The 23,757-nt window shown below is 41.3% G+C and overlaps 1 protein-coding gene across 1 annotated transcript in view; it reads right to left on the bottom strand.

Moving 5' to 3' along the window:
* Positions 1-15,463: 15,463 nt before the first annotated feature.
* The window catches only part of Zbtb11 (zinc finger and BTB domain containing 11), a 29,428-nt gene continuing 21,134 nt past the window's right edge, over positions 15,464-23,757 (bottom strand). The window contains exons 7-11 of the mRNA XM_063224884.1: positions 22,594-22,738; positions 20,863-20,980; positions 18,590-18,748; positions 18,301-18,476; positions 15,464-17,665 (exon numbers count right to left, since the gene is read on the bottom strand). Of these exons, the coding sequence (XP_063080954.1) occupies positions 17,148-17,665; positions 18,301-18,476; positions 18,590-18,748; positions 20,863-20,980; positions 22,594-22,738 (1,116 nt within the window). The 3' untranslated portion in view covers positions 15,464-17,147. The remainder of the gene's footprint in view (positions 17,666-18,300; positions 18,477-18,589; positions 18,749-20,862; positions 20,981-22,593; positions 22,739-23,757) is intronic.

A 23,757-nucleotide genomic window follows, 5' to 3' on the forward strand; every position in this document is an offset into this window, starting at 1 on the left:
TTCTCTATTTCAGTCATTCCTTCTCTTATTAACTGAAATTCTAAAATGAGTTTTCTTTCATATTATTTCACTGATATTTGGCCCACATATTTGTGTATTATTCAGTGCATTGCTATAACCATTTAGTACCTGTAATGCTCACGTTCTCCTAGATTTGGCCTTATTATATCTTTGCAGTTGTCCTTCGGCTATTTATTACCCCTCCCACTGCATTGATCGTTGATGTCAGTGATTTCTTCAAGCATCTATGCCTCCTTCAGTTCTTTTTCAGTACTACAGATTGGACTCAGGGCTTTCACACCTGAGGGCTGTAATATCCCCAGCGCTTTATTCTTTTGTCCAAGTTGCCCAGGTTGAACTAGAATTTTCAGTCCTGCCTCAGCCTCAGAGAGTCCTATACAGGTACGTGCCACCATAGCTAACTGAAAATGGTATATATATGGAGCTGAGGGTGTTGACCCCCACTGGGAATCCCAGGATTTAAGAAACTAAAGCAGGAGGATTGCAGCTCGAGGTCAGTATAGACTACATAATTTAAGGCCAACCTGAACTGTCTCGAAAAATAAGCTGGGGTATAGTGGCACTAGGAAAGCTGGGGCAGGAGGATCATTGCAAGTTCAAGACCAGCTTGGGCTACAAAGTAAGCTCCAGCCATGTCTTAACTTCGTAGCAAAACCCTGTCTCAAAAAAAAAAATTGTAATTTAAACAATTAAAACAGACGTCCAAAAAGATGGCAGAACGGTGGACACAGAGCCTCTATAAAGTATTCACATGTTAGACTATAGCTATATGAAGAGGAGGGAAATCAGTCTCCAGGACCCAATAAGGATCTAAAGTGAGAATTGAAGCCCATGGGGAGAGCAAAGAGGGAGACTTCAACAAAGAAGGTGGCAAGTGCTGCTTTCTCCCTGAGCTTTGACGTGTGTTGGAGAGACGACTTGAACCAGCAGATGCATGGTGGTGTCACTGCTGGTGTCACCAAAGGCCCCTGTGGAGAAACACTAGTGTGATGGAGCAATGGACACAGCAGACTGCTGTGGCTGTTAAGTTATTTGGGTCCAGATGTCCCCAAGGAAAAGGCAATAGGCCAGTAGCCATCTTGGAAAGGGGCCAGCTGAGCTTAGAACTCAGAGCACCTGTGGGCTGGCTCCATCTACCAGTTCCCAGTGTCAAGGTGAGGCTGCCAAATTCAAATCAGCCTAGGAAGCCAAGTTCAACCCAGCAGGACGCATGCAGTGTTGCAGGCTGAACAAATCAGGTTCCAGCCTCACAGCTAGAAAACAACTTGAACTTAAGTGGAGCTAAATGTGCAAGCTTGCTGGACCTATCCACTACACGCTGTAAATCTGGCTTGCTGGAATTCATCAGCTACCAGCTGAACTCTACCTACTTTGACTACCAGTGGTAGCAGAGATACACTTTTTTATTTTCATATTGTTTTTTTTTTGTTTCTGCTTTTATGTGTTGTTGGGAGCCACAGCCCCGAGCCCGGTCGCCTCACTTGGCGGACGTGAGGCCTGTAGTAAAGAGTGAAGCCTGAGGTAGATTGCCCCTCCCATCGAGCACGTTAGTTTCCTGCTTACCGCGTAAACAACCCGCTCAACAATATAGTCTGCCTGGCAACTGATAATGTTAGCCAATCAGCTTGCCTTGCTTACTTTAACATGATTGGACACTGTACCCGTATATATACCGGTGCCACCCCTGGGCGGAAGAAGAAGCCAGGTAGAAGCCCGGAGGTAGAAGCCCAAAAGGAGCCGCGGAGAGCGGACCGGTAGAGGCTTCGGAGCGAAGCCCGGAAGGAGCCGCGGGGAGCGGACCAGAGGAGGCTTCGGCTAGGAGCGATCCCAGGGCAGGCTGTACGGAGAAAGGAAAATAAAAAGAAAAGGTTGTCCACTGCCAGACTTTGTCGTGTGTCCTTCCTGCCGGCCGGGAGCGGACATCGACATTTGGAGGTCCGCACGGGGACTGATCACCCCCGAGACGTGACAGCGGACAACGCTCCAGTACAGAGCTGCGAGACAGGTGAGTTGGGGATAAGCCTGGGCTCTGGGTGGCGCGCACCTACAGGGCTTTTAGACTCCCCTCAGGCTCACGCGTAAGTGGCGGATTCCTTGGGCCTCACGCGGTGAGTAACATATTAAAAGATGGGAAACATGTTAGGTAGCAACACTAAGAGCGAGGGTGGTTGTGGAGAAAGCTCTCAAGAGCTTACAAAAGTACGCAGGGTATCTGAGCAGGCCCAGTCAGGGAGCTCCCGAGAGGGGTCCGTCAAGGGGAACAAGGATGCTAAGGAGGAGGACGGGGCTCTAGCCTCGGAGTCGTCTGACTCCGAGGACGAGGGAAAGTTGAATGGCAAGGAGGCCAAAGAGACCAGCTGTCAGGAGCCTAAATCGCTCAATAAGGAGTCGCAGGGTTCTTTTCCAGCGTTGCCCCGCGAATTGCGCTCTGCTCAACCTGGTCTGCGGAGGAGTAGAGAGCTCCTGAGCGCTCCCCGGCGCGAGAGGGAGGCGAAGCCTTCCGCCCCACCTTGGGGGCCGTTTCCGGAGGCGATCCCTCGCCACGAGGCGGCCGCCTGGGAGCTCCCTCCCCTTTCGCCAGAACAGGAAGTGATGCACGGGCCCCCATTTTCCGCCCAATCACGGCCGCTGTCTTATGCTCCGCCGCCGGCGGGTCGGTATTTTTACAGGCGGCTTTGGCAGGGGGGACGCTTGTCTCATGAGGTACATCCACCTGGGATAGATAGTGGCCCCTACGGGATATTTCCTGTACAAGTAGCTATGGGCCAGGGACGCAATGCATGGGAGCCTTTTGAGATAAAGCAGATTAGAGAACTTAAAAATGCAGTTACAACCTTTGGGCCGACTGCGCCTTACACCATTGCCATGCTGGAGAACCTGTCTTCTGGGCCCCTCACCCCCGCGGACTGGATTCAGCTGGCAAAGGCGTGTCTGCCCTCGGGCAGTTACCTGGATTGGCGAGCCTGGTACGCAGAGTTCTCTGCAGAGCAGGCTGAGAGAAACGCCAATCGGGGAAACCGGGGGTGGAACAAGGAAATGCTTATGGGAGAAGGTCGGCACGCTGATGACCAGACCCAGTTCCCCGGCGCTGTCTATGAACAAATCAATGCCATAGGGCTCCGCGCCTGGAAACAGGTAAGTGGTGCCGGAACAGCCTCCTTGTGTCTTTCAAAAATAATTCAGGGTACCACAGAGCCATTTGTTGACTTTGTGGCCCGAATGCAAGATGCTGCCGATAAGATATTTCCTGATCCGGGAGTGGCTCAACCGCTGGTAAGACAGCTGATTTTTGAGCAATGTACAAAGGAGTGCAAGGCAGCGATAGCTCCTCATAAGAACAAGGACCTCAACGCCTGGATTAGGATATGCAGAGAGATACGGGGGCCGCTCTCCAACTCGGGAGTGGCTGCTCTCCTGGCCGCGGCTGTACAGCAGAGGGGACCTCGAGGGTTAGAAGGGGAATGTAAGGCTAAAGGGTGTTTTGCCTGCGGGGAGCCAGGACACATTAAACGTCATTGCCCAAACAATGCAGATGCTAGGCCTCGCCCTAGGAATGAAGAACCATATGTTTGTGGGCGATGCAAAAAGGGATCACACAAAGCTGAGGAGTATAGGTCGGTCTTTGATGCTCAGGGCAACCGTATTTGTGGACGAGATGCTAGAGGGCCAAAAAACGGCCAGAGGGGGCCCCCTTCGCAGGCGGGCCCCCGCCCCAGAGACAGGACAGCTCAGGGTGGCAGCCTTCAACAAGGGCCACCCCTGGGTCAGCAGGTGTGGACCTCAGTGTCGCCTCCAGACTTATACAGAAGGTCACCATTAGGACGGATGGCGTTAGGACCCTAAATGACATGCAAAAGCTATTGGGAGACATTAATTGGATTAGGCCATATTTACATATACCAAATTCAGATCTCAAACCCCTGTTCGACCTTCTAAAGGGAGACCCAGATATAGCCTCCCACAGGAGGCTCACTCCTGAGGCAAGAGCTGCCTTACAGAGAGTGGAAAAAGCCTTAGGTGGGGCTACCTTACACAGAATTGAACCAGGGCGACCCTTTGATGTCTGTTTGCTACAGACTAGTCTACAGCCCACAGCGGTGATTTGGCAGAAAGGACCACTACTGTGGATACACCCTAAGGTCTCACCTGCAAAAGTCATAGAGCATTACCCGGAGGCAGTCGCTTCATTGGCCCTTGAAGCGCATGATAGAGCTGTCCAACATTTTGGCTCAGGACCACAAGCCATCCGAGTACCCTATACCGCCAGCCAGATCAAGACCCTGGCTGCCTGCATAGATACGTGGGCCATTTTGAGATGTGTTTTCCATGGGGATATAAACAATCAATACCCTAAAGACCCTATCTTGTCATTTGTCACTCAGCACCCTATAATTTTTCCAAAGGTTACTGCCTCTGAGCCATTAGTCCCAGCAACTACAATATATACAGATGGCTCCAAGACGGGGATAGGCGCCTATGTGATCCTAGGCAAGCCCCCGGTTACCATACAATTTGAACCAGATCAGCCTCAGGTGGTGGAACTGCAGATCGTTAAAATGATTCTTGAACGGTTCTCAGAAGCCATTAATATTGTCTCCGATTCTAGGTATGTGGTCAATGCTATGCAAGTGCTTGAGACTGCCAGTTTAATTAGATCCACTTCCACAGTGGCTGGACTGTTCCTGTCTATCCAGACATTGCTTCAGAACAGACACCATAAGGTCTTCACCACCCACATAAGAGCACATACATCCCTGCCAGGGCCCATGGCACAGGGGAATGCGGCTGCTGACACTGCCACTCGCCCGTTATGGACTTTTACCTTACTAACACCAATCGAGCGAGCCCGTGCCTTCCATGATAAATTTCATGTTAATGCCAGGACACTAGCAAACCATTTCCATGTTTCTAGAGCAGATGCACGAGATATCGTGCGACTATGTGACTCCTGTGCCACATACAAACCTGCCATACCGATGGGAGTAAACCCTCGAGGTTTGATCCCTGGTGATGTTTGGCAGATGGACATCACACATATACAGGAGTTTGGGACTCTTAAATATGTTCATGTTTCCACAGACACCTGTTCTCACGTCATATTCACAACAGCAGAAACAGGTAAAAAAGTGTCTAATGTGATCAATCATTGCCTGGCGGCTTGGGCCGCATGGGGCAAACCAAAAATATTAAAAACTGATAATGGACCAGCCTATATAGGCAAAGCCTTCAATGAGTTCTGCAAAAGGATGGAGGTTCAATTAAAACATGGTATCCCATACAATCCCCAAGGTCAAGGAATCATTGAGAGGGCTCATAGAAGCCTCAAAGAAATTTTACAAAAACAAAAAGGGGGAGTAGGCCAAGGCCTGGCCCCAAAGGCACGATTATCCATGGCACTATTCACACACAATTTTTTAAATTTAAATAATGATAATCGCTCCCCAGCTGTGGAGCACTGCAACCCTTCCCCCAACCATAAAGGGTGGGTGAAGTGGAAAGATGTCCTGACAGGACAATGGATGGGCCCGGATCCGGTAATCAGCTGGAACCGAGGCGCGGTTTGTGTTTTCCCACAGGAACCGGGACGAGAACCACTGTGGATACCGGAGAGACTGACACGGGCAACAAAGCCCTCGACTGAAGATCAGACCTGCCCTACTGGAGATCCATCACAGACCAACCAATAAGATGAATAGAAATAGCGGTAGCCCGAAATGGACAAGAAGATCCTCAGGCATATGCATGGCTTGCTCAATTGGCCCACGACCGAGTCTAGATATGGCGGGCATCCCTCATTCTCCTCCATAAGGTGACAATACACAGCAGGGTAGGTGAGTCAATGACGGGTAAGAGCGTGCCTCCCCAGCACGACTCGACCTAAGCCAGGCCCTACCCCATCCTGCACGTAAGCCGCTGGACTGTTAGATGCTGCCCAGGTCTAAATTTCTCTCCGAGGGGATTTCTTTACGGAGAGGAAATGAGTGCAAGCTTGTGTTCATCCAGGTTCCGTCCAGTTTGTGCCTGGCCCTAGAAAAAGGACGAGGGCCTCAGGGCCTTGGCGGACCATGGCATGGCCAACCAGGGTCTAAGCCAAGGACCTACGGTGGGCCTACGCATAGGGCATAAGCCTCTGCACCCAGTCCAGGAAGGGCTACGATGCGCACATTCATAAAAAATAAAAAAGGGGGAGATGTTGGGAGCCACAGCCCCGAGCCCGGTCGCCTCACTTGGCGGACGTGAGGCCTGTAGTAAAGAGTGAAGCCTGAGGTAGATTGCCCCTCCCATCGAGCACGTTAGTTTCCTGCTTACCGCGTAAACAACCCGCTCAACAATATAGTCTGCCTGGCAACTGATGATGTTAGCCAATCAGCTTGCCTTGCTTACTTTAACATGATTGGACACTGTACCCGTATATATACCGGTGCCACCCCTGGGCGGAAGAAGAAGCCAGGTAGAAGCCCGGAGGTAGAAGCCCAAAAGGAGCCGCGGAGAGCGGACCGGTAGAGGCTTCGGAGCGAAGCCCGGAAGGAGCCGCGGGGAGCGGACCAGAGGAGGCTTCGGCTGGGAGCGATCCCAGGGCAGGCTGTACGGAGAAAGGAAAATAAAAAGAAAAGGTTGTCCACTGCCAGACTTTGTCGTGTGTCCTTCCTGCTGGCCGGGAGCGGACATCGACAATGTGTGAACATTGTTACAATTTTATTGTTACAATTTTATTTTATTTTATTTATACTTTCTCTCCTGTCTTCACCAGTTTCTCAGTTTTATAATCTTCCTTTGTCCAAAGGCTTGTTATTTCTCTATTTTTTCCTCCTAACCCCTCTGAAATTTTCTCCCTGGGGTTAAAGTTACCATACTGAGGGTTTGTTTATTATATACAATTTTCTGGATTGTTGTAATTTTGTTATACAACCACAAATCTAGTTCATACAGTTGCCAAAGGTGTAAAGTTAATAGTTATCACAGTTTGTCATTCTGTAGGCTGTATTTGATGCTATTGTTATTACTTTACTGCTTTAGGCAAGGGGACATAAGTGTTCTAATCAGTAGTAGTTCTTCCTGGGGCCAAGACCAAAATCACCTGACAGTCATAAAAAGTACTATAGGCCAGTGCCAAAGAATCAGGGGCTGGGCCAAGTAAACAGCAACTTGTCATCCCCAATGAACAGAAGAGAATAATCCTTTTAAACTGGGAATCAAACCCCGGGCCTTGAGTTTGTCAACCAGGCACTGTACCATTGAGTTATATCCCCAGCCCAAGAAGGTAGGGTCTTGCAAGAGACACAAAACCCAAAAACCAGCTACATCTAGAAGACACCTCTGAGTAGTAATGATTTCCTAGCAATAAAACTACTTAGCGTAAGCAATTGACAAGCATCAACCCAGGAATTAAATGTAAAAATGAGAACACTTAAGCAAGATGCAAACAAGACTTCCAGCCCACCCAAGGCAAATCCATGGGACACAGAGGAGAAACAATTAGACAGTGAATATAGCTCAGTGGCACAGTGTGCCTGCCTGACAAGCACAAGGTCGTGAGTTTGATTCCTGGTACTAAATAAATGGTAAAAGGACTTAACATGCAGATAAGTGAGGCATATAGGACTCCAACTAGCCATAAAATAAATTTACATCCAGACATATAATAAGATTCCAGATATTCAGCACAAGAACAGAATATTAAAGATTGTTAGAAAAAAGAAACAATTACCTATAAAGGAAAACCCATCAGAGTCGTAACAGACTTCTCAACACAAACCATCAAGTTAAAAAGACCTGAAAGAAAACAACTTCCAACCTAGATTGATGTACCCTACAAAACTGGAGAAATAAGATACTTGCATGATAAAGAACAACTGAAGCATTCATTACCATGAAACAAACCCTACAAAGAGTACTGAAGGATATTCGAGAGAGAGAGAGAGAAATGACCACAGTTCCAGCATCAGCAATTAAGTGGGATCACCAAGTGGGGCAGACAACTGAATAGAGGGGAAAAGTATGAAGTCAACAGCAGGAAAAAGAGCATGGAAGAGATGAACCAGTGCATGTCGGCCATAATCATCAGTGTAGATGGCCTCAATTCACCAATAAAAAGAAACAGGCAGAATGGATCACGAAATAAGATCCAGCCGGGTATGGTGGCATACTCCTGGAATCCCAGCACTCATGAGGCTGAGGAAGGAGGATTATTGTGAGTTTGAGACCAGCCTGGCCTATAAAGTGAATCCAAGGCCACCCTGAACCACATAACAAAACCCTGTCTCAGAAACACACACACACACACACACACACATAAATCTGTCATTATGCAGTATACATGAAGCACATTAATTTGAAAGGAAATTCGTAGACTGAAAGAAATTTGGGGTTTCCTTCTAATACAGAAAGGGTAGATGTACGTGTATAGAACTTCTAAAGAGTTTATAAGAATTGATTTTAATACATGTGATGGTATGAACAGCTACTTTGAAGAAAATGAGACATTATGGTAGCCATTGCTGATTTCCTGTCATCTTGTTGTGAAGTCCAGTAATGCTTTTATTCTTTAACTGGTTTTGGTCTGTTTTGTATTATTTAATTTCAATATGTCTGAAGGTAGGGGACAGCTGTTTTGAAGACAGTAAGAGATATTATAGTAGCCATTGTTGATTTCCTATTGTCTGGTTATGAAGGCCTGTAAATGCTTTCATTCTTTTATCAATTTTATACTATTTTGTCTTGTTTGAATTCATTGTTTGTGAAGGTATGGACAACTATTTCAAAGAAAACAATAGACATTATAGTAGCCACTGTTGATTTCTTGTCGTGTTGTTTTGAAATCCTGTGTTGCTTGCATTGTTTTGTTCTGATCTGCTTTGTTCTGTTCTTTGTTTGTTCTGATCTGCTTTGTTCTTTTTAAAAAAATTTAAAAAAGAGGGACTGGGGATTTAGCTCAGCGGCATAAGCACCTGCCTTAGTAAGCAGGCAGTCGTGAGTTCGATCCCCGGTACCGATAAAAAAGGAAACAGACAAAAAAAAAAAAAAATTCAAAAAAGAAAAAACAATCCTCCATGCAACAAGAAACAAGATAAAAGCAAGGATATCTTGCCCATCAACTACAGAATGGATAATAAGATTACAGCATTTTTATACAATGGAAAGCTACTCAGCTATAAAGAATAATAATCACAAGGCTCTTGTATGTAAATAAATATGACGTGATCAGCTTTTGGGTGAAATGATTTAGACTCACAGAGGTGAACATTCTGATGTCTTCTAATGTAAAAAGTTGGAGTTAATGGAATCCAAAATGTACAATAGATGTTGTGAAAGTGAAAGGGGAAGAAACACCTAAAAAGGGAAAGTGGTAGCCATTGTTAATTCCCTATTATTTTGTTTAAAGTCCTGTATCATTTTATTGTTTTGTTTTGATTGGTCTTATTCTCTTTTGTTTGCTTTGATTTTATCATATCTAATGGTATGGGCAGCGAAGATAACAAGATATATTATGGTAGCCACTGTATATTTTGTATTATCTTGTTTTGAAATCCTGTATCACTTACACTATTTTTTGTTTTATTCTGTTCTGTTTTACTTCATTTTATTAGATCTGATGATAAGCACAGCTGTTTTTTTTTAAGAAGATAAAACCAAGGAAAATAAAACAGAATAAAGCTCTGTAAGTGATATAGGACTTCAAAACAATATAAAATCAACAATAGTTACCATAATGCCTCTTGTCATCTTCAGAATAGCTGCAGATACTTTCAGACATAGAAAAAATCAAACCAAACAGAAAAGAACCAATAAAAACCAAAATAATGAATGTAATAAAGGACTTCAAAACAAGACAACAGTAAATCCAAAATTGCTACCATAATATATCTTGCTATCTTTGAAATAGCTGCTCATGCCATCAGACACAACAAAATCAAACAAAACAGAACAAAACCCAACCCAACCAAAGAATAAAAATGATAAGGGACTTCAGAACAAAATGACAGGGAACCAACAATGGCTATCTCAGGAGATTCCCGCTAGATGCCACACTGCATACCACTATCCTCCAAACACATGCCCCAGACCACCAGCCCCAGACCTGCGAAGTCAGTCAAACAATACAAGCATCCCGCTATCCCTTTCCCCTGAGGTGCTATCATCTCACCCTGAGTCCTCTGAATCAGCCAGTTGCTTACTAGAGTCTGGGAGCCGATGCACTTCTGGTTTCCAGCCGCGAACTGGCTGGCTCTCAGGTAGGAATGCTTTATCTTCTGGCTGTTTCTTTCTGATCTGTGTATCAGAGACTAAAACTTCTATTTTTTATGGAGTAAAGTTTTTAATCACATTGTCTTTTGATTTTATATTAATGATTATAGAAAATATACATATACTAAAATTAAGATTCACTCATAAATTTTCTGGTGCTTTTGTTTCATCTTCAAAACTGACACAGAGTGGGCTGGGGATATATAGCTCAGCAGCATAGCACCTGCCTGGCAAGTGTGAGGTCGTGAGTTCAATTCCACATACCAAGAAAAAATAATTGACACAGAGGAGCCAAGCACAAGCCTGTAATCCCAGCACTCAGGAGGCTGAGGACTGAGGATCATTGCAACCTCACGACCAGCCTGGGCTACAAAGTGAGCTCAAGACCAGTCTGAACAGCATAGTGAGACCCTCTCTCAAAAAAGACAATAAAATAAAATTGACACAGATCCCTGACTCACTTTTAGCATATTCCTGAACGTTTTGAGACAGGGATCTAAGTTTAGTAGCCAAGTGTTAATAATTAAGAACAACCTACTTTTGTGTCCAGTGTTTTAAAATTTTTCTATATAGGTTTTACACATTTTCTTATCAAATTTATTCCCAAGTACTTAATTTTCATTGCTGGAACATTGTAGAGCTTTCAGTGATAACGAACAGCTGGCTGTAGCACACGTGCCGTAGGTTCACCACCATTGATTTTCAGTTTGGAAAACTGGAATTTGAAAAGTTACTACCAGATTGGGGCTAGGCATGGAGGTACGTCTCTATAATCTCAGCACTTGGGAGGCTGAAGCAGGAGGATCACTCAGAGAGTTCGAGGCAATCTGGACTACTTAGGGAGATACTGTCTCAAAAAGTCAAACAGCAATAAAACATCCAAAAACAACCATCAGAGTGGGTAATTTGTAAACCATAAAAACCTATTTTCTAGTTCTAGAGGTGGGAGGTCCAAAATCAAAGAAAAAGCACACTTGGTGTTTGGTGAAGATTGCTGCCTATGGCCCAGATAGCATCTTACTGCATCCTCACAGGGTTGGAGGCCAAAGGGCCCAAGGGGCACGGAGCAGCCAGCCAGTTCCCTCCAAGCCTTTTTATAAGGTGTTAATCTATTCATGAGTGTTGGGCCCTCATGAGCTATACACCACTGAAAGCCTCTATCTGTTGCATTGGAAACTAAAGTTTGAAAATGAGTTCTGGAGAGAACACCTACCCTGGAATACAGCAAACTCTACTGGAGATGAAATGACAGTAAAATATATACAGAACTGGCTGGGCATGGTGCACAAACTTGTAATCCCAGCACTTGAGGGGCTGAGGCAGAGGATTGATGTTTTGAGGCCCCCTTCTCTATGGTGAGTTCAAGGCCAGCCTGAACTGCATACAGAGACCCTGTCTCAAAAAATTATACAAACTTAAACTTCAGATAATAAAGCATGACATACTGAAAAATATATAAAGAAATTATTTAAGTACCTCTGCAAATGTTACGTTTTCCTGCATACATGCCAATCTGTAAAACCCACTACGAAGTTCCAAGGCTGCAGAGCTTTTACTAATGATATGAAAACAACAGAAACAAAACATTTAAAGAAATGTTTTTAAAAACCCTAAAGGTTTGAATAAGCTCCAAGTCCAGCAATTAACCTTGAAAAATTCTGCAGTGATACTTTAGACAACCCCAAAAACTTCATTAAAAAACTGCTAGATTTAATAATCAAATTCAGTAGCATAGCTGGATACAAAGTCAACACAAAAATCAATAGCCTTCCTGTATACCAATAACAAACTCACTGAGAAAGAAATTAGGGAAACACTTTTCACAATAGCATCCAAAAAAATGAAATCCCCAGGAATTGATCTAATGGAAGATGTAAAAGTCCTCTACATTAAGAACTACAGTACTCTGAAAAAGGAAATTGAAGAGGATACAGAAAATGGAGAGACATCCCTTGCTCTTGGGTAAGAAGAACCAATTTAGTGAAAATGGCCATATTTCCAAATCTGTTATACAGATTTAATGCAAGTCTGATCAAAATTCCAATAGCATATCTCACAGAATTAGAGAAAACAATCCTAAATTTCATTTGGAACCAGAATAGACCTAGAATGGCAAAGGTAACTCTAGGCAACAAAGGCAAGATGGGGGCATCACAATCCCTGACTTGAAATTATACTGCAAAGCTACTGTGATTTAAAAAAACCTCAAAAAACCAAAAAACCAAAAACAAACCAGGGCCAAGGATTTAGCTCAGTGGTGTAAGCATCTGCCTGGCAAATGCAAGGCTGAGAGTTCGATCCCCAGTACCAAAAACAAAACAAAATCCAGCACGATATTGGGAAAAACAAAAAAAAATAACCCCAAGAACTGAAAAGGTCAATGGAACAGATTAGAAGATACAGAAACAACTCCAGACACACTAACTTTGGCAAAGGTGCTAAACACATTCCCTGGAAGGATAGTCTCTTTAATAAATGGTGCTGCAAAAACTGACTCCATACATGCCAGAGATTAAAATTGGACTCATATCTTTCACCATGCACTAAACAAAATTCAAAATGGATCAAAGATCTGAACATAAAACAGAAAGATTAAATCTGCTGGAAGATAAGAGTAGGTAAAAATCTTGAAAACATTGTTTTCATTGGCTTTACTGTTTTGTTTTGCTGGATTTTACTATCTTTAAAATAAATTTTTAAAAATTTTAAAAAAATCTTAAGACATTGGTGTAGGCAAAGACCTTTTTTTTTTTTGGGGGGTCTTTTTCCTTTTTATCGGTACTGGGGATCGAACTCACGACTGCCTGCTTGCAAGGCAGGCGCTTATGCCGCTGAGCTAAATCCCCAGCCCCAAATTTAAAAAATTTTTTCTAAAAAATCTTAAGACATTGATGTAGGCAAAGACTTTATGAATAAAACCCCGATTGAACAGGAACTGTCACAAAGAATCAACAACTGGGATCTCACTCTACTGAAAATCTTTTTTTGTTTGTTTGTTTTTTTCGTTTTTATCGGTATCAGGGATTGAACTCACAACTGCCTGCTTGCAAGGCAGGCGCTTATGCCACTGAGCTAAATCCCCAGCCCCATCTACTGAAAATCTTTTGCATAGCAAGAGAAACCACCAACAAAGTGACGAGACAACCCACAACATGGGAGAAAATGCTTACCAGCTGTACCGTAGACAAGGGATTACTGTTAAGAACATATAAAGACCTCAAAAATATCAGTCCTCCCAGATTTAAAGACCCAATCCAAAATTGGGCATCCATGAACATACTTTTCAGATGAAGAATTACAAATAGCAAATAAATATGTGACAAAATGTTCAATATTAATGATCACTTGAAAGATGGAAATTAAAACAACAGAGATTCCACTTCACCCCGAAAAGAATGGCTATAATGAAGAAATCAAGCAATAACTGGAGAGGCTGTGGGGAGAAAGGAACCCTGTTCAACTGCTGGTGGGAATGCAAACTGGTGCAATCACTATGGAGATTCCTCAATAAACTAGGATTGGAAGTCCCATTCAACTCAGCTATTTCCTTCTAGGTATCTTCCCAAAAGAATTAAAAACGTTGTATTACAGTGATATACATGCACCCATGTTTATTGCAGCACTGTTTGTAATAGCCAGATCTTGGGAACAATGTAAATGCCCACTGACAGGAATGGATAAAAACAATGTGGTATTTTATACAATGGAGTACTACTCAGCCACACAGAAGGACCAGAGACTTTTATAGATAAATGGATGCAATTTGAGACCATAATCATTAGTGAAATAAGACACACATAGACAAACATTGTATTGTCTCATTAGTGTAAGAAACTGAAAGAAAAAAAATATGTGTATGTGTACGTATACATAGAAAATAGTTAAGATATATTAATGATTTCTCTGAGTCCATGGAAGAGAAAGATTTATGCGGGCATTGTTTGGAGAATTGAATGCAGACGTCTTGTGCTCTGGACAAATGATTTGGGGATAACAATGTACAATGTATGTTCCATTGTTGCTCCAGATGATGTTTTGAAGTTCTTTTTTTTCCTTGAAATAAAATGGATTTGAAAAAGAAAAAAGGCATTTTACAGCTGTAAAAAAATTTTTTAAAAAGTCTATTAAAGATTTGAATTAGCTCCAAATCCAGTAGTTAACCTTGTAAAATTCTGCAAAGAACAAACTTAATAAATTAAAACCCGAGGATTAATTTCTACTCATTATGAGCATTTCAGTGACAGCAGTGATTCAAATTTTGGTTAGTAGTAGTAACAAAATGTCTTTTAAAATTCTCGTTTCCGGTATCCAGTTTCTAAAGGTCATATTATAAAAACTAAATACTTCTAGGAACTGTTTTTTTTTTTTTCTTCAAATTTTTTATTTTTGGAATTGTTGAAGGGTAGAAATTCCCTGTGGAAAGATTAAAACTGCTAAATTTTGGAAACTTCTTAACGTTCCCAGTTGGAATGTGGTTCTAATAATCTGAATTGTCCACAGTTGTTGGGCATGATGATGCACACCTGTAAACCCAGCAATCAGGAGGCTGAGGCAGGTGGACTGCCATGATTTCACTGCCAGCCTGGACTGCAAAATGAGTTCAGGTAGACCGAGTGTAGTGGTGCACATGTGTAATCCCAGTACTTGGGAGACTGAGGCAGAAGGATCATTACAAGTTTGAGACTAGCCTGAGCTACAAAGTGAGCTCAAGACCAGCCTGAATTGCATAGCAAGATCCTGTCTCAAAAAAGTGTTCCTTCAACTTTTTTATTTAAACCATGTTCTATAACATTATTCCTGTGTGTGTGTGTGTGTGTGTGTGTGTGTGTGTGTGTGTTTGAAACAGGGTCTCACTATGTAGTTCAAGCTGGTCTTGAGCTCACTTTGTAGCCCAAGTAGGTCTCAAACTTGCAATGATCATCCTGCCTCAGCCTCCCGAGTACTGGGATTACAGGCTTGCGCCGCCACACCTGGCCTCCTTATTACTCTTTAATGTTAACATTAACGAACACCATATACCCTAGAACACAGGATGCAGGTACAAAATGATCGCTGTGATTTCAGGCCCAGCCTAGACTACATAATGAGTTCAAGGCCAGCGTGAACTACACAGTGAGACCCTGTCTGAAAAAAAAAAAAACCCACAACACAAAATGCACTGATTTATGAATTAAAAATACAAGCTCAACTCCAAAGGTTAGGCTTTTAAACAAGATTCAACATCATTTATTTACATATTTATGACATACATTAATGTTCTTATACATTTAAATCTAATAACAATGGTGAAAATGGAACATATAAAGACAATCTCCAATTTTAGGTTGTAATATTTTTTCACTAACTGAAAGATACAATAAACAAGCAGCCATTTAAAGTTATGGGCTGTATATTGGTTCACTTAAAATTGAAAGTCAGCCACATAGCTATCAAAACAAGAGAAAATTTGCAAATGCAAATATTATACGTATGCAAGTATAATGCATGCACAGCTATTGCATTTATTCTTTATCCTTTATTAAAGCCACTTTTAAAGTAAACAGGAATAAGCATCTTAATATATGTACATCAAGGCACATTCTTTTCTTGTGCTTCAGGAATGACTTACATAAGATCTCCTTAAATCTTAATTTTATATCCTATAACAGCTTTTAATAGCTAAAAACTTAATTTTAACAATTATAGCCGGGGATATTGCTCAGTGACACAGCACCTTGGCAGGCACAAGGTCCTGAGTTTGATTCCCGGTACCCACAAAAAAAAAAAAGAAAAAAAGGAAGAAAAAAGAAAATCTTAACAGTTAACAGTTTAAGTAGTAGTTTCCTAGAGAGAAATGTGGCATCTCCCCATAGTTATTTTGAAAATCAGAAAATTGGATAGCTTGAATAGGTGCAAACTTAAAAATCAAACACATGAATTAATGTAATTTTGTTTTTAGGTAACTTCAAAATATGTTCAAAAATTTGGCTGGACCATAATTCATTTAGTATAATGAGGGCCACACTTAAGAATTTTCAAAATTCTGAAATTACTTGATAATTTTATAGTATCCACAAGACTGCTGTAGATGTCAATACTGCTATCCTATTTTCAACTGTAGTTTTTAAACAAAATTAAACATGATATGAACTGAAAACACACCAAACCTAACTTGTTCATTTTCCTGTAAAAAAATTAAGATTTTAATTTTCCAACAATGTTTCATAACTGCTCCTTTTCTCATGGTCAATTACTCGCCTTGAAGAGATAGTACAGTAAGGCTTTAATAGGCATTTCATGCATTTTAATGGTATTAAAAATTAGCTATTCATTTGAATTTCCCATATAGATTTATTGTGCAAACTTGATTACAACATTTAACTCATTAAGTGCTTTAAAATACAGAATCCCTGACTCAGAAGGGGTTAAAATAAATAGTCAAGAATCACCAGGACTGAAGCATTCAAACTATAATATACCTATGTATTCTACTGAAGTGGTTTATATTAGACTTTTATAAACAGGGCAACTGAAATCACAGAACCTCTACAGTTTGAGAATAAAACAAAAGAAAAGCATTCAACGGGTACAGCTTTTTAAACTCAAATATATAATGTCAAAAGTGAAACTACACAGCTTTAGACTTAGTACAGCCATTTATAAACATGAATTCATAAAAGGCATACCATGATAAACCACTACCCTTCAAATAGATTTGTTTTTAATTTCTTTACAGTAAACATATTTTCCTACAGAACTCATTGTCTACACAGTTTACAAAAGTCACTGATAGTCCAGAGCCTGACATAGAAACTCTAAGGAGATAGTCACAAGGAATTGTAAACAAACGTTCCGTGAGTTCAACTTACACGAGATTTTTCTTCTTTTTATCATTACTGTATTCATTCTGCTTCTGAAATATGTGCCACTTCGACTTCAACAGTCTGAATAGCTTCTGCAACTTCAGACAGCTTCTGTCCTTGCTGTTGTGCCAACACATAATTAACCACTTGCATAATACTTTGGTCAGAAAGCGTAGAGACCGAAGGACACTCTTCAGTAGCGGCAACAGCTTCAAGAACTTCCATCGTTTCTCCTGTGACCACCACAGTCTCAAGTTCTTGAGGACCGCTGCTTTCTTGTTCCTGCATGTCTGCGGTTAAGATGCTAACAGCATGTTCCACTTGAGTTCCTTGGTTATGAAACTGGAGGGTGTCTTTCTCCAGCATAATTTTGCAAGGCACATAGTCCGTATGGAATTTAGTCATATGCTTACGGAGTGTTCGAGCATCTATGTAGGCCTGACTGCACACAGGACAGACGTAGGGCCGTTCTCCAGTATGTGTTCGAACGTGGCGTTTTAGGGACCGGGCATCAGCCCAAGCTACTCCACATGTTAAGCACTCAAACGGCTTCACTCCTATTTAATAAAAAAAGTGGAGAGAGGTGCAAGCACCAACAATATACTAAAAAACTACTTGGCAAATGATTAAGCCCTTAAGTCTTTTTACCTTGATTATGGTAATCTTGCATTTAGCATCTAATGGTTTTCCTTAGAACAGACAAGAAAAGACTGTAACCCAGACTGGCACACCCTGTCACAGCACCCAGGGAGGTGGAGCCCAGACGCCTCCAAGTTCAGTTGTATGCAGGCACCTAAGCAAGACTGTCTCAAAAACAAAAAGGGGCTGGGCATAAAGCTCAGCAGCAAAGCCCAAGTTCAATCCTCCAGGACCAAAAACCAGACAAGATCTTTACTGTCATCTCTGTAAGTGTCTTCTCATGGGTAGAATTTAGTGACAGACAAATGCTTCTATGCATAATCTCATTTATTCCTTCACAGCAATTCTATAATAAAGATAAGGAAACAGAGCCTTCCAACAGTTACCTTCTCAGGTTTGGGATCACCTCTGTAACTTAAATAAATCTTCCAAGAGTGGGGACTAATCTTTCCCCAAAAAAGTATATGGTATCTCCAAGAGAGCTAGCAAGGAAAATAACGACTACCTGACTAGCTATTACTCTTTTTAGATACATATAATACAAAATACCTACCCTCGTGGTTGTTCATATGTCTCCTATACTCTCTCAGTTGAGTGAATTTCCTTCCACACTGTTCACACACTCGCTCCAGGTTTTGCTTTGCTCTTCCTTTCTTCCCATGTGTGGCTTTCTTTACATGCCTCCTGAACAAAGCTTTTTCATAAAATTCTTTGCCACATACATTACACCTAAAATAGGGGAAAGGACTTCAGTTATTCTTTCCAAGGCACTAGAAGCCATAAGAAACAATCATGTACCTGCATTTCTCAGTTAGGTTCAGATTCTTCTCTAATTTACCCACCTATAAGGCTCAGTGACAGAATGAGACTTCACATGGGAATACCAGTCTTTCTTCCAACTATAGCACTTATCACAAAATTGGCACTGGAATGGCTTCACACCAAGATGTTTGTTCATGTGCTGGCGAAGATCTCTTGCTTCAAAAAAGCTTTTTTCACATCTGTAATAAAGTTTAATTACCCAACTGGATTATCTTAATCCTTTACAAGTTTCCAATGTTCTGTACATTCTTAGGTTTCCTAGAACTCCATAAAATGACTGCGAATTTAAAAAGGATCTCCTGGGGCTGGGGATTTAGCTCAGCGGCATGAGCGCCTGCCTTGCAAGCAGGCAGTCGTGAGTTCGATCCCTGGCACTGATAAAAACGAAAAAGACAAAAAAAAAAAAAAAAAAAATTAAAAAAAAAAAAAAAAAAGGATCTCCTAATTTTCCAATCTGGCATCAAGAATGCAGAGTTTTTAGGTCTTAATCTCTAGAGCATAGATATACTTGAGAAAAAAATCATGAAACGTTCCCAAAGGTATGAGACAAATAATAAACTGTCCATCTCTCTTTTGCCCTCTGCTTTTACATCCTGTTCACTGTGTCCATGTGCAGAAGGCAGGCTTCACCTGACCTTAAGAATTAGGCAGGGATTCAAAACTAAGTCAATCAGAATATAACATTCCCTTAGCCATGATGATTACTCAGGGCCATTCATGACTTAGCTTGATCTAATTAGAGTAAACCTAAGGAACTACCAGAAAAAAAGCCAGACAATCTGGAAGTTGAGAGAATGTGAGACTGCCACTGGCTTATCCACAAGGAGCCAAAGAAATCAAGGAGTAATCAATCTGAATCCAGTTTACGTTATATCACTCAGATATCTATAGACTTTATTGAGTCTTTTATTCAAGCCAGCTGTGGTTGGGTTTTCTTTCACTTATAATGAAAAATATATTGTCAGTAAGCTACCTTTGTTTTAAAATAAGAGAAATTATGTGGTGGTGCGTGTCTCTAAATCCTAGCATTCTGGGAGTCAAAGGCAGGATAATCACAAATTTGAGGCCTGCCTCAAAAGTAAAAAGATAGTTGTAGTGGGGAAGCTGGGGATATACTTCAGTAGAAGATCCCAGGTTCAATCCGGAGTACTCAAACAAACATAATCAGAATGAAATTAGCAAATATAACACAGTAGGAAATGCCAAAAACTTGCATCTCCACAAAAGTTGTAGATAAACTAACAAAACTATCACTTTTTGAAAACTCTAGAAACTAATTAAAAGTTTAGAGCAGTGGTGATGAACCTAGAACATGCATGCCACAGAGGGCTGTTTGTATCATTGGAAGTTCTGTAAGGTTCACCATCACTGGTTTACAGTGACCGGCGGGGAGACGCCTATAAACCCAGCATCAGGCAGCTTAGGCAGGAAGATGGCTGTGAGTTTAGGCTAGCCAGGACTCCACAGTGGAACCTTATCTGGGAAAAGAAGTTTACAGCTACCATACAAGTGTTTAATCAAGATAACCAACTACTGAATCTCTATAATTCAGCCGCAGCCTGAAAGACAAAGGTCTGCACTCCCAAAAAGGGTTCCTTTACCAAAGGAAATACCGTTTAGAGAACTGTGTGGTTTTGACTTATCCAGCAGCTCTCTGAAGCAGCCACTCTTTGCTTTTATTTATCCTAACTTTCCTATGACAAGGGAGGATTGTGGATGGGGTGTCTGTGAAAATATTTAGATTCTGATTATCTGAAAAGAGCTCTTAAGTTCTGTAGATCTGAATCTGCACAAACAGGAAATGAAGGCTAAGGCAGAATTGCAAACTGTTCAGCTGAATGTTGGAAGAATTTTGGAATTGGTGATGTTTGGGAATGTACTAAAGACCTCTGAATTATATACCCTACCATGATTAATTCTGTTGGGAGAAATTAACAGTACCAGCTCTACAGAGAAACTTGGGCTGAGGATGCAGGTAAGTGACAGAGTGCTTGTCTAGAACCAAGTATAATACTCAGCAACACTACCAAAGCCAAAAAGTCAAGAGGAAATGCCTACAAAGAACTCTAGCTGTCTGTGCATCTTTCTTTCCTATAGCCCCCATGCCTGGACAGTACAGAAAATCTCTTTGAGTTATTTGTATATGATGCGTATTTTGATAAAACTGTAAAAGACTACTTAAAATCAAGAGTAGACTGAAATTACAGTTTAGTATTATCTTTGAGTATTTTCTTATGAATAAACCAAGTAAGATAATTAAATGAATTGAATGGTTTGCATATTAAGCGCTTACTGAGTACAGTGATAGCCTCGAACCTCCGGCTTTGGCTGGTGTTTCTTTAAGTGTTTGCTGAGTCCAGAACCCCTGTGAAAAGACTTTCCGCAAACAGAGCAAAAGTACTTTGACTCGCCTGTAAAAAATAAAAAGTATGTTACAAATGTAGCAATCAGATCAGCTTCCAACAGAATCCTTTGTTATGTTCCAGAATTTCTTTTTTTTTTTTTTTGTTTGAAATGTGTCTTGCTAAAATGCCCAGGTTGGCCTCACACTGAAGATCCTCCAGTCTCCGGATCTGCATGCTGGGATTCCAGGTGTATGTAGGACATCATGCTCAGTTTCACAAACTGTTATTTTATCAGAGGACTTGCAAGCTGTAACATTTAGCAAGACTCTTTGTAAGAATAACAACAAACCCTGCCAAACTCTATTTCCTTTTGTAAGTACAACCACAGTGATTTACTGCCAAATGAAAAGGATAAATTCTGAGAAATGTGTCCCTGGTGATCCCTTTGTGATACAAACATCTTGGAGTGTAGAGACACAAAGATGGCTACAATATTCCCAGGCAATGATGTCATTTTATAAGAGTAACATTGTACATGAAGTTCATGGCTGACTGACCCCTTGTTACAAGTGGTGACTGCACAGGCAAAGACTCCTACTTCAAGAATGCAATGCCCTTACAGAATCTCTGAACTCTACCAGTGCCATAAGTGAGAACTGGCTCTATAACAAGCATCTGCCCCCTTCACCAGGCATGCCACATGCTTTCATTTTTTTTTTTTTTTTTTTTTTCAGCTTCTTCCTGGGCAGTTCATTCATTCATTTATATTTATAACAGGGCCTTGCTACACAGACCAGGCTGCTCTTTAATACAATATGTAGTCCAGGCTGGCAATCCTCCTGCCAAGTGCTGGGACTACAGGAGCCACCACACCCAGTTAAAAATACTTTCTCTAAAGCATGGGGGACTGAAAAGTTCAGTAAAGATCTGGACCAACCACCATGTTAATGTCTCCAGTTTCCATCTGCTTAACATTAAACTTCTTAAAACCACCCACCCTCCTCCTTTCCCTTCCTTTCTTCCCAGAACTTTATACTTTTGGAACAGGGCTCACTAAATTGTCTGGGATGGCCTCATATTTTGTGATTCTCCCACCACCTCAGACCTGTAGGTAGCTGGGACTACAGCCTTGTATCGTGCTCAGCACGGATTTTTTTTTCCCTTGAGACAGCATCTCTCTATGCAGTTCAGGCTGGCCTCAAACTTGAAGTGATCCTCCTGTAAATACCAAGCAGCTGCCCAAATGCTGAGATCACAGAGGTGTACCACCATGCTGGAACTTTTCTTTAGGATCTAATGATTTGGCACTTGGTACATACTTTTCCATACAGATAGAAACAATCAACATTTTTATAAAAATAAAGAGTTCTAAAACTAGATTTAAACTGGGTAGGGTGGTGCATCCCTGTAATCCCACACCAAGCAGGCTGAGGCAGATCACCAGGTATTCAAGGCCAGCCTGGGCTCTATAGCAAGACCCTATCTCAAAAAGTAAAAGGAATTTAAACAAAACAAAACACTCTGTATTTAAGAAAATCTTTTCTCTCTATTGTCTCATTAGTTTAGAAAAACTCCACACATATAACTATCAGTACATCAATACAACTTCTGGTAAGATTATAGCATACTGAATAATAAAGTCAAACACATAAAATTTAACTACATTAATATACCATTACCTGTATGAATACTCATATGTTCTTGAAGGCTGCGTTTGGTAACAAATGACTTAACACACAGTTCACACTGGAACTGCTTTTGTGATTGATGGAGGCTCTGATGTAATTTTAGACCATGTTTATAGATAAAAGTCTTTCCACAGACCTGCAACATAAGAAAAGTGTTGTCAGTAAACCAAAAAGAAGCCAAAGAAGCCAGGCACTTTGCAGATGTGATAGTGTACATCTCAGCTCAAGAGGCTGAGACAGACCGATCACTCCCCACTTGAGACAGAGTTCATGGCTAGCCTGGGTTACAAAGTGAGACTCTGTCTCAAAAACAAACAAACAAAAAAAAACAAATAGGGAGATAGAAGCTGTTTCTGAAGAATAACAAAATTAATATGTATTATTTTAAACAAATCTTTAAATTTTAATTTGCTTCATTAAAATTATGTGCAAAATGATGGAGTGAAAGTTGAAATCACTAACACCAAGGATGTTAGTTAGAAGACCCTTTTTCCAATTCAGTACTTTACAAATACCATCACTATTATTTGTAAATCCATGTGACCACTGGAGCTCAAAACAATATAGAAAAAAACCTCTGTAGTAGTCTTTTGAGACTAGTAAACACTGTATCTTATATTATAGAGATATAGAATACCCTTATTCCCTGCCATAACAAATAAAATAGTTTTTTTTGGTCTTTCCCCAATCAACTGGGGACACATGTATGTTAAAAACACAATAGAGAGGGGCTGGGGATTTAGCTCAGCGGCATAAGCGCCTGCCTTGCAAGCAGGCAGTCGTGAGTTTGATCCCTGGTACCGATAAAAACAACAAAAAGACAAAAAATAAATAAATAAATAAAGGGAAAAGAAAAAAAAAAAAAAAAACACAATAGAGTGCTGAAACAATGTCAAATAACAGTAAGAGTTTTTATATGCTTACTCTATTTCTATACTTTCAATTTCTATTTCTATACTTTACATTTTGAGCAGTGCTGGAATAGAATATGATAGGCCAATTTACACTTGGTAATTAAATGTATGAATACAAAGATTATTAGGATTTGGCTTCAAAATAATTGAGGCAGTGGGAAAAAGAGCAATGAGTGACGGTATGAATCAAACAGACTTTACCACATGCTGAAAATTACTAAAGCTGGGTGAGAGGCCAGGT

Source organism: Cavia porcellus, unplaced genomic scaffold (genome assembly GCF_034190915.1).
Source record: "Cavia porcellus strain 051 isolate PalLab524CR breed Dunkin Hartley unplaced genomic scaffold, mCavPor4.1 scaffold_15, whole genome shotgun sequence".
Classification (NCBI taxonomy): domain Eukaryota; kingdom Metazoa; phylum Chordata; class Mammalia; order Rodentia; family Caviidae; genus Cavia; species Cavia porcellus.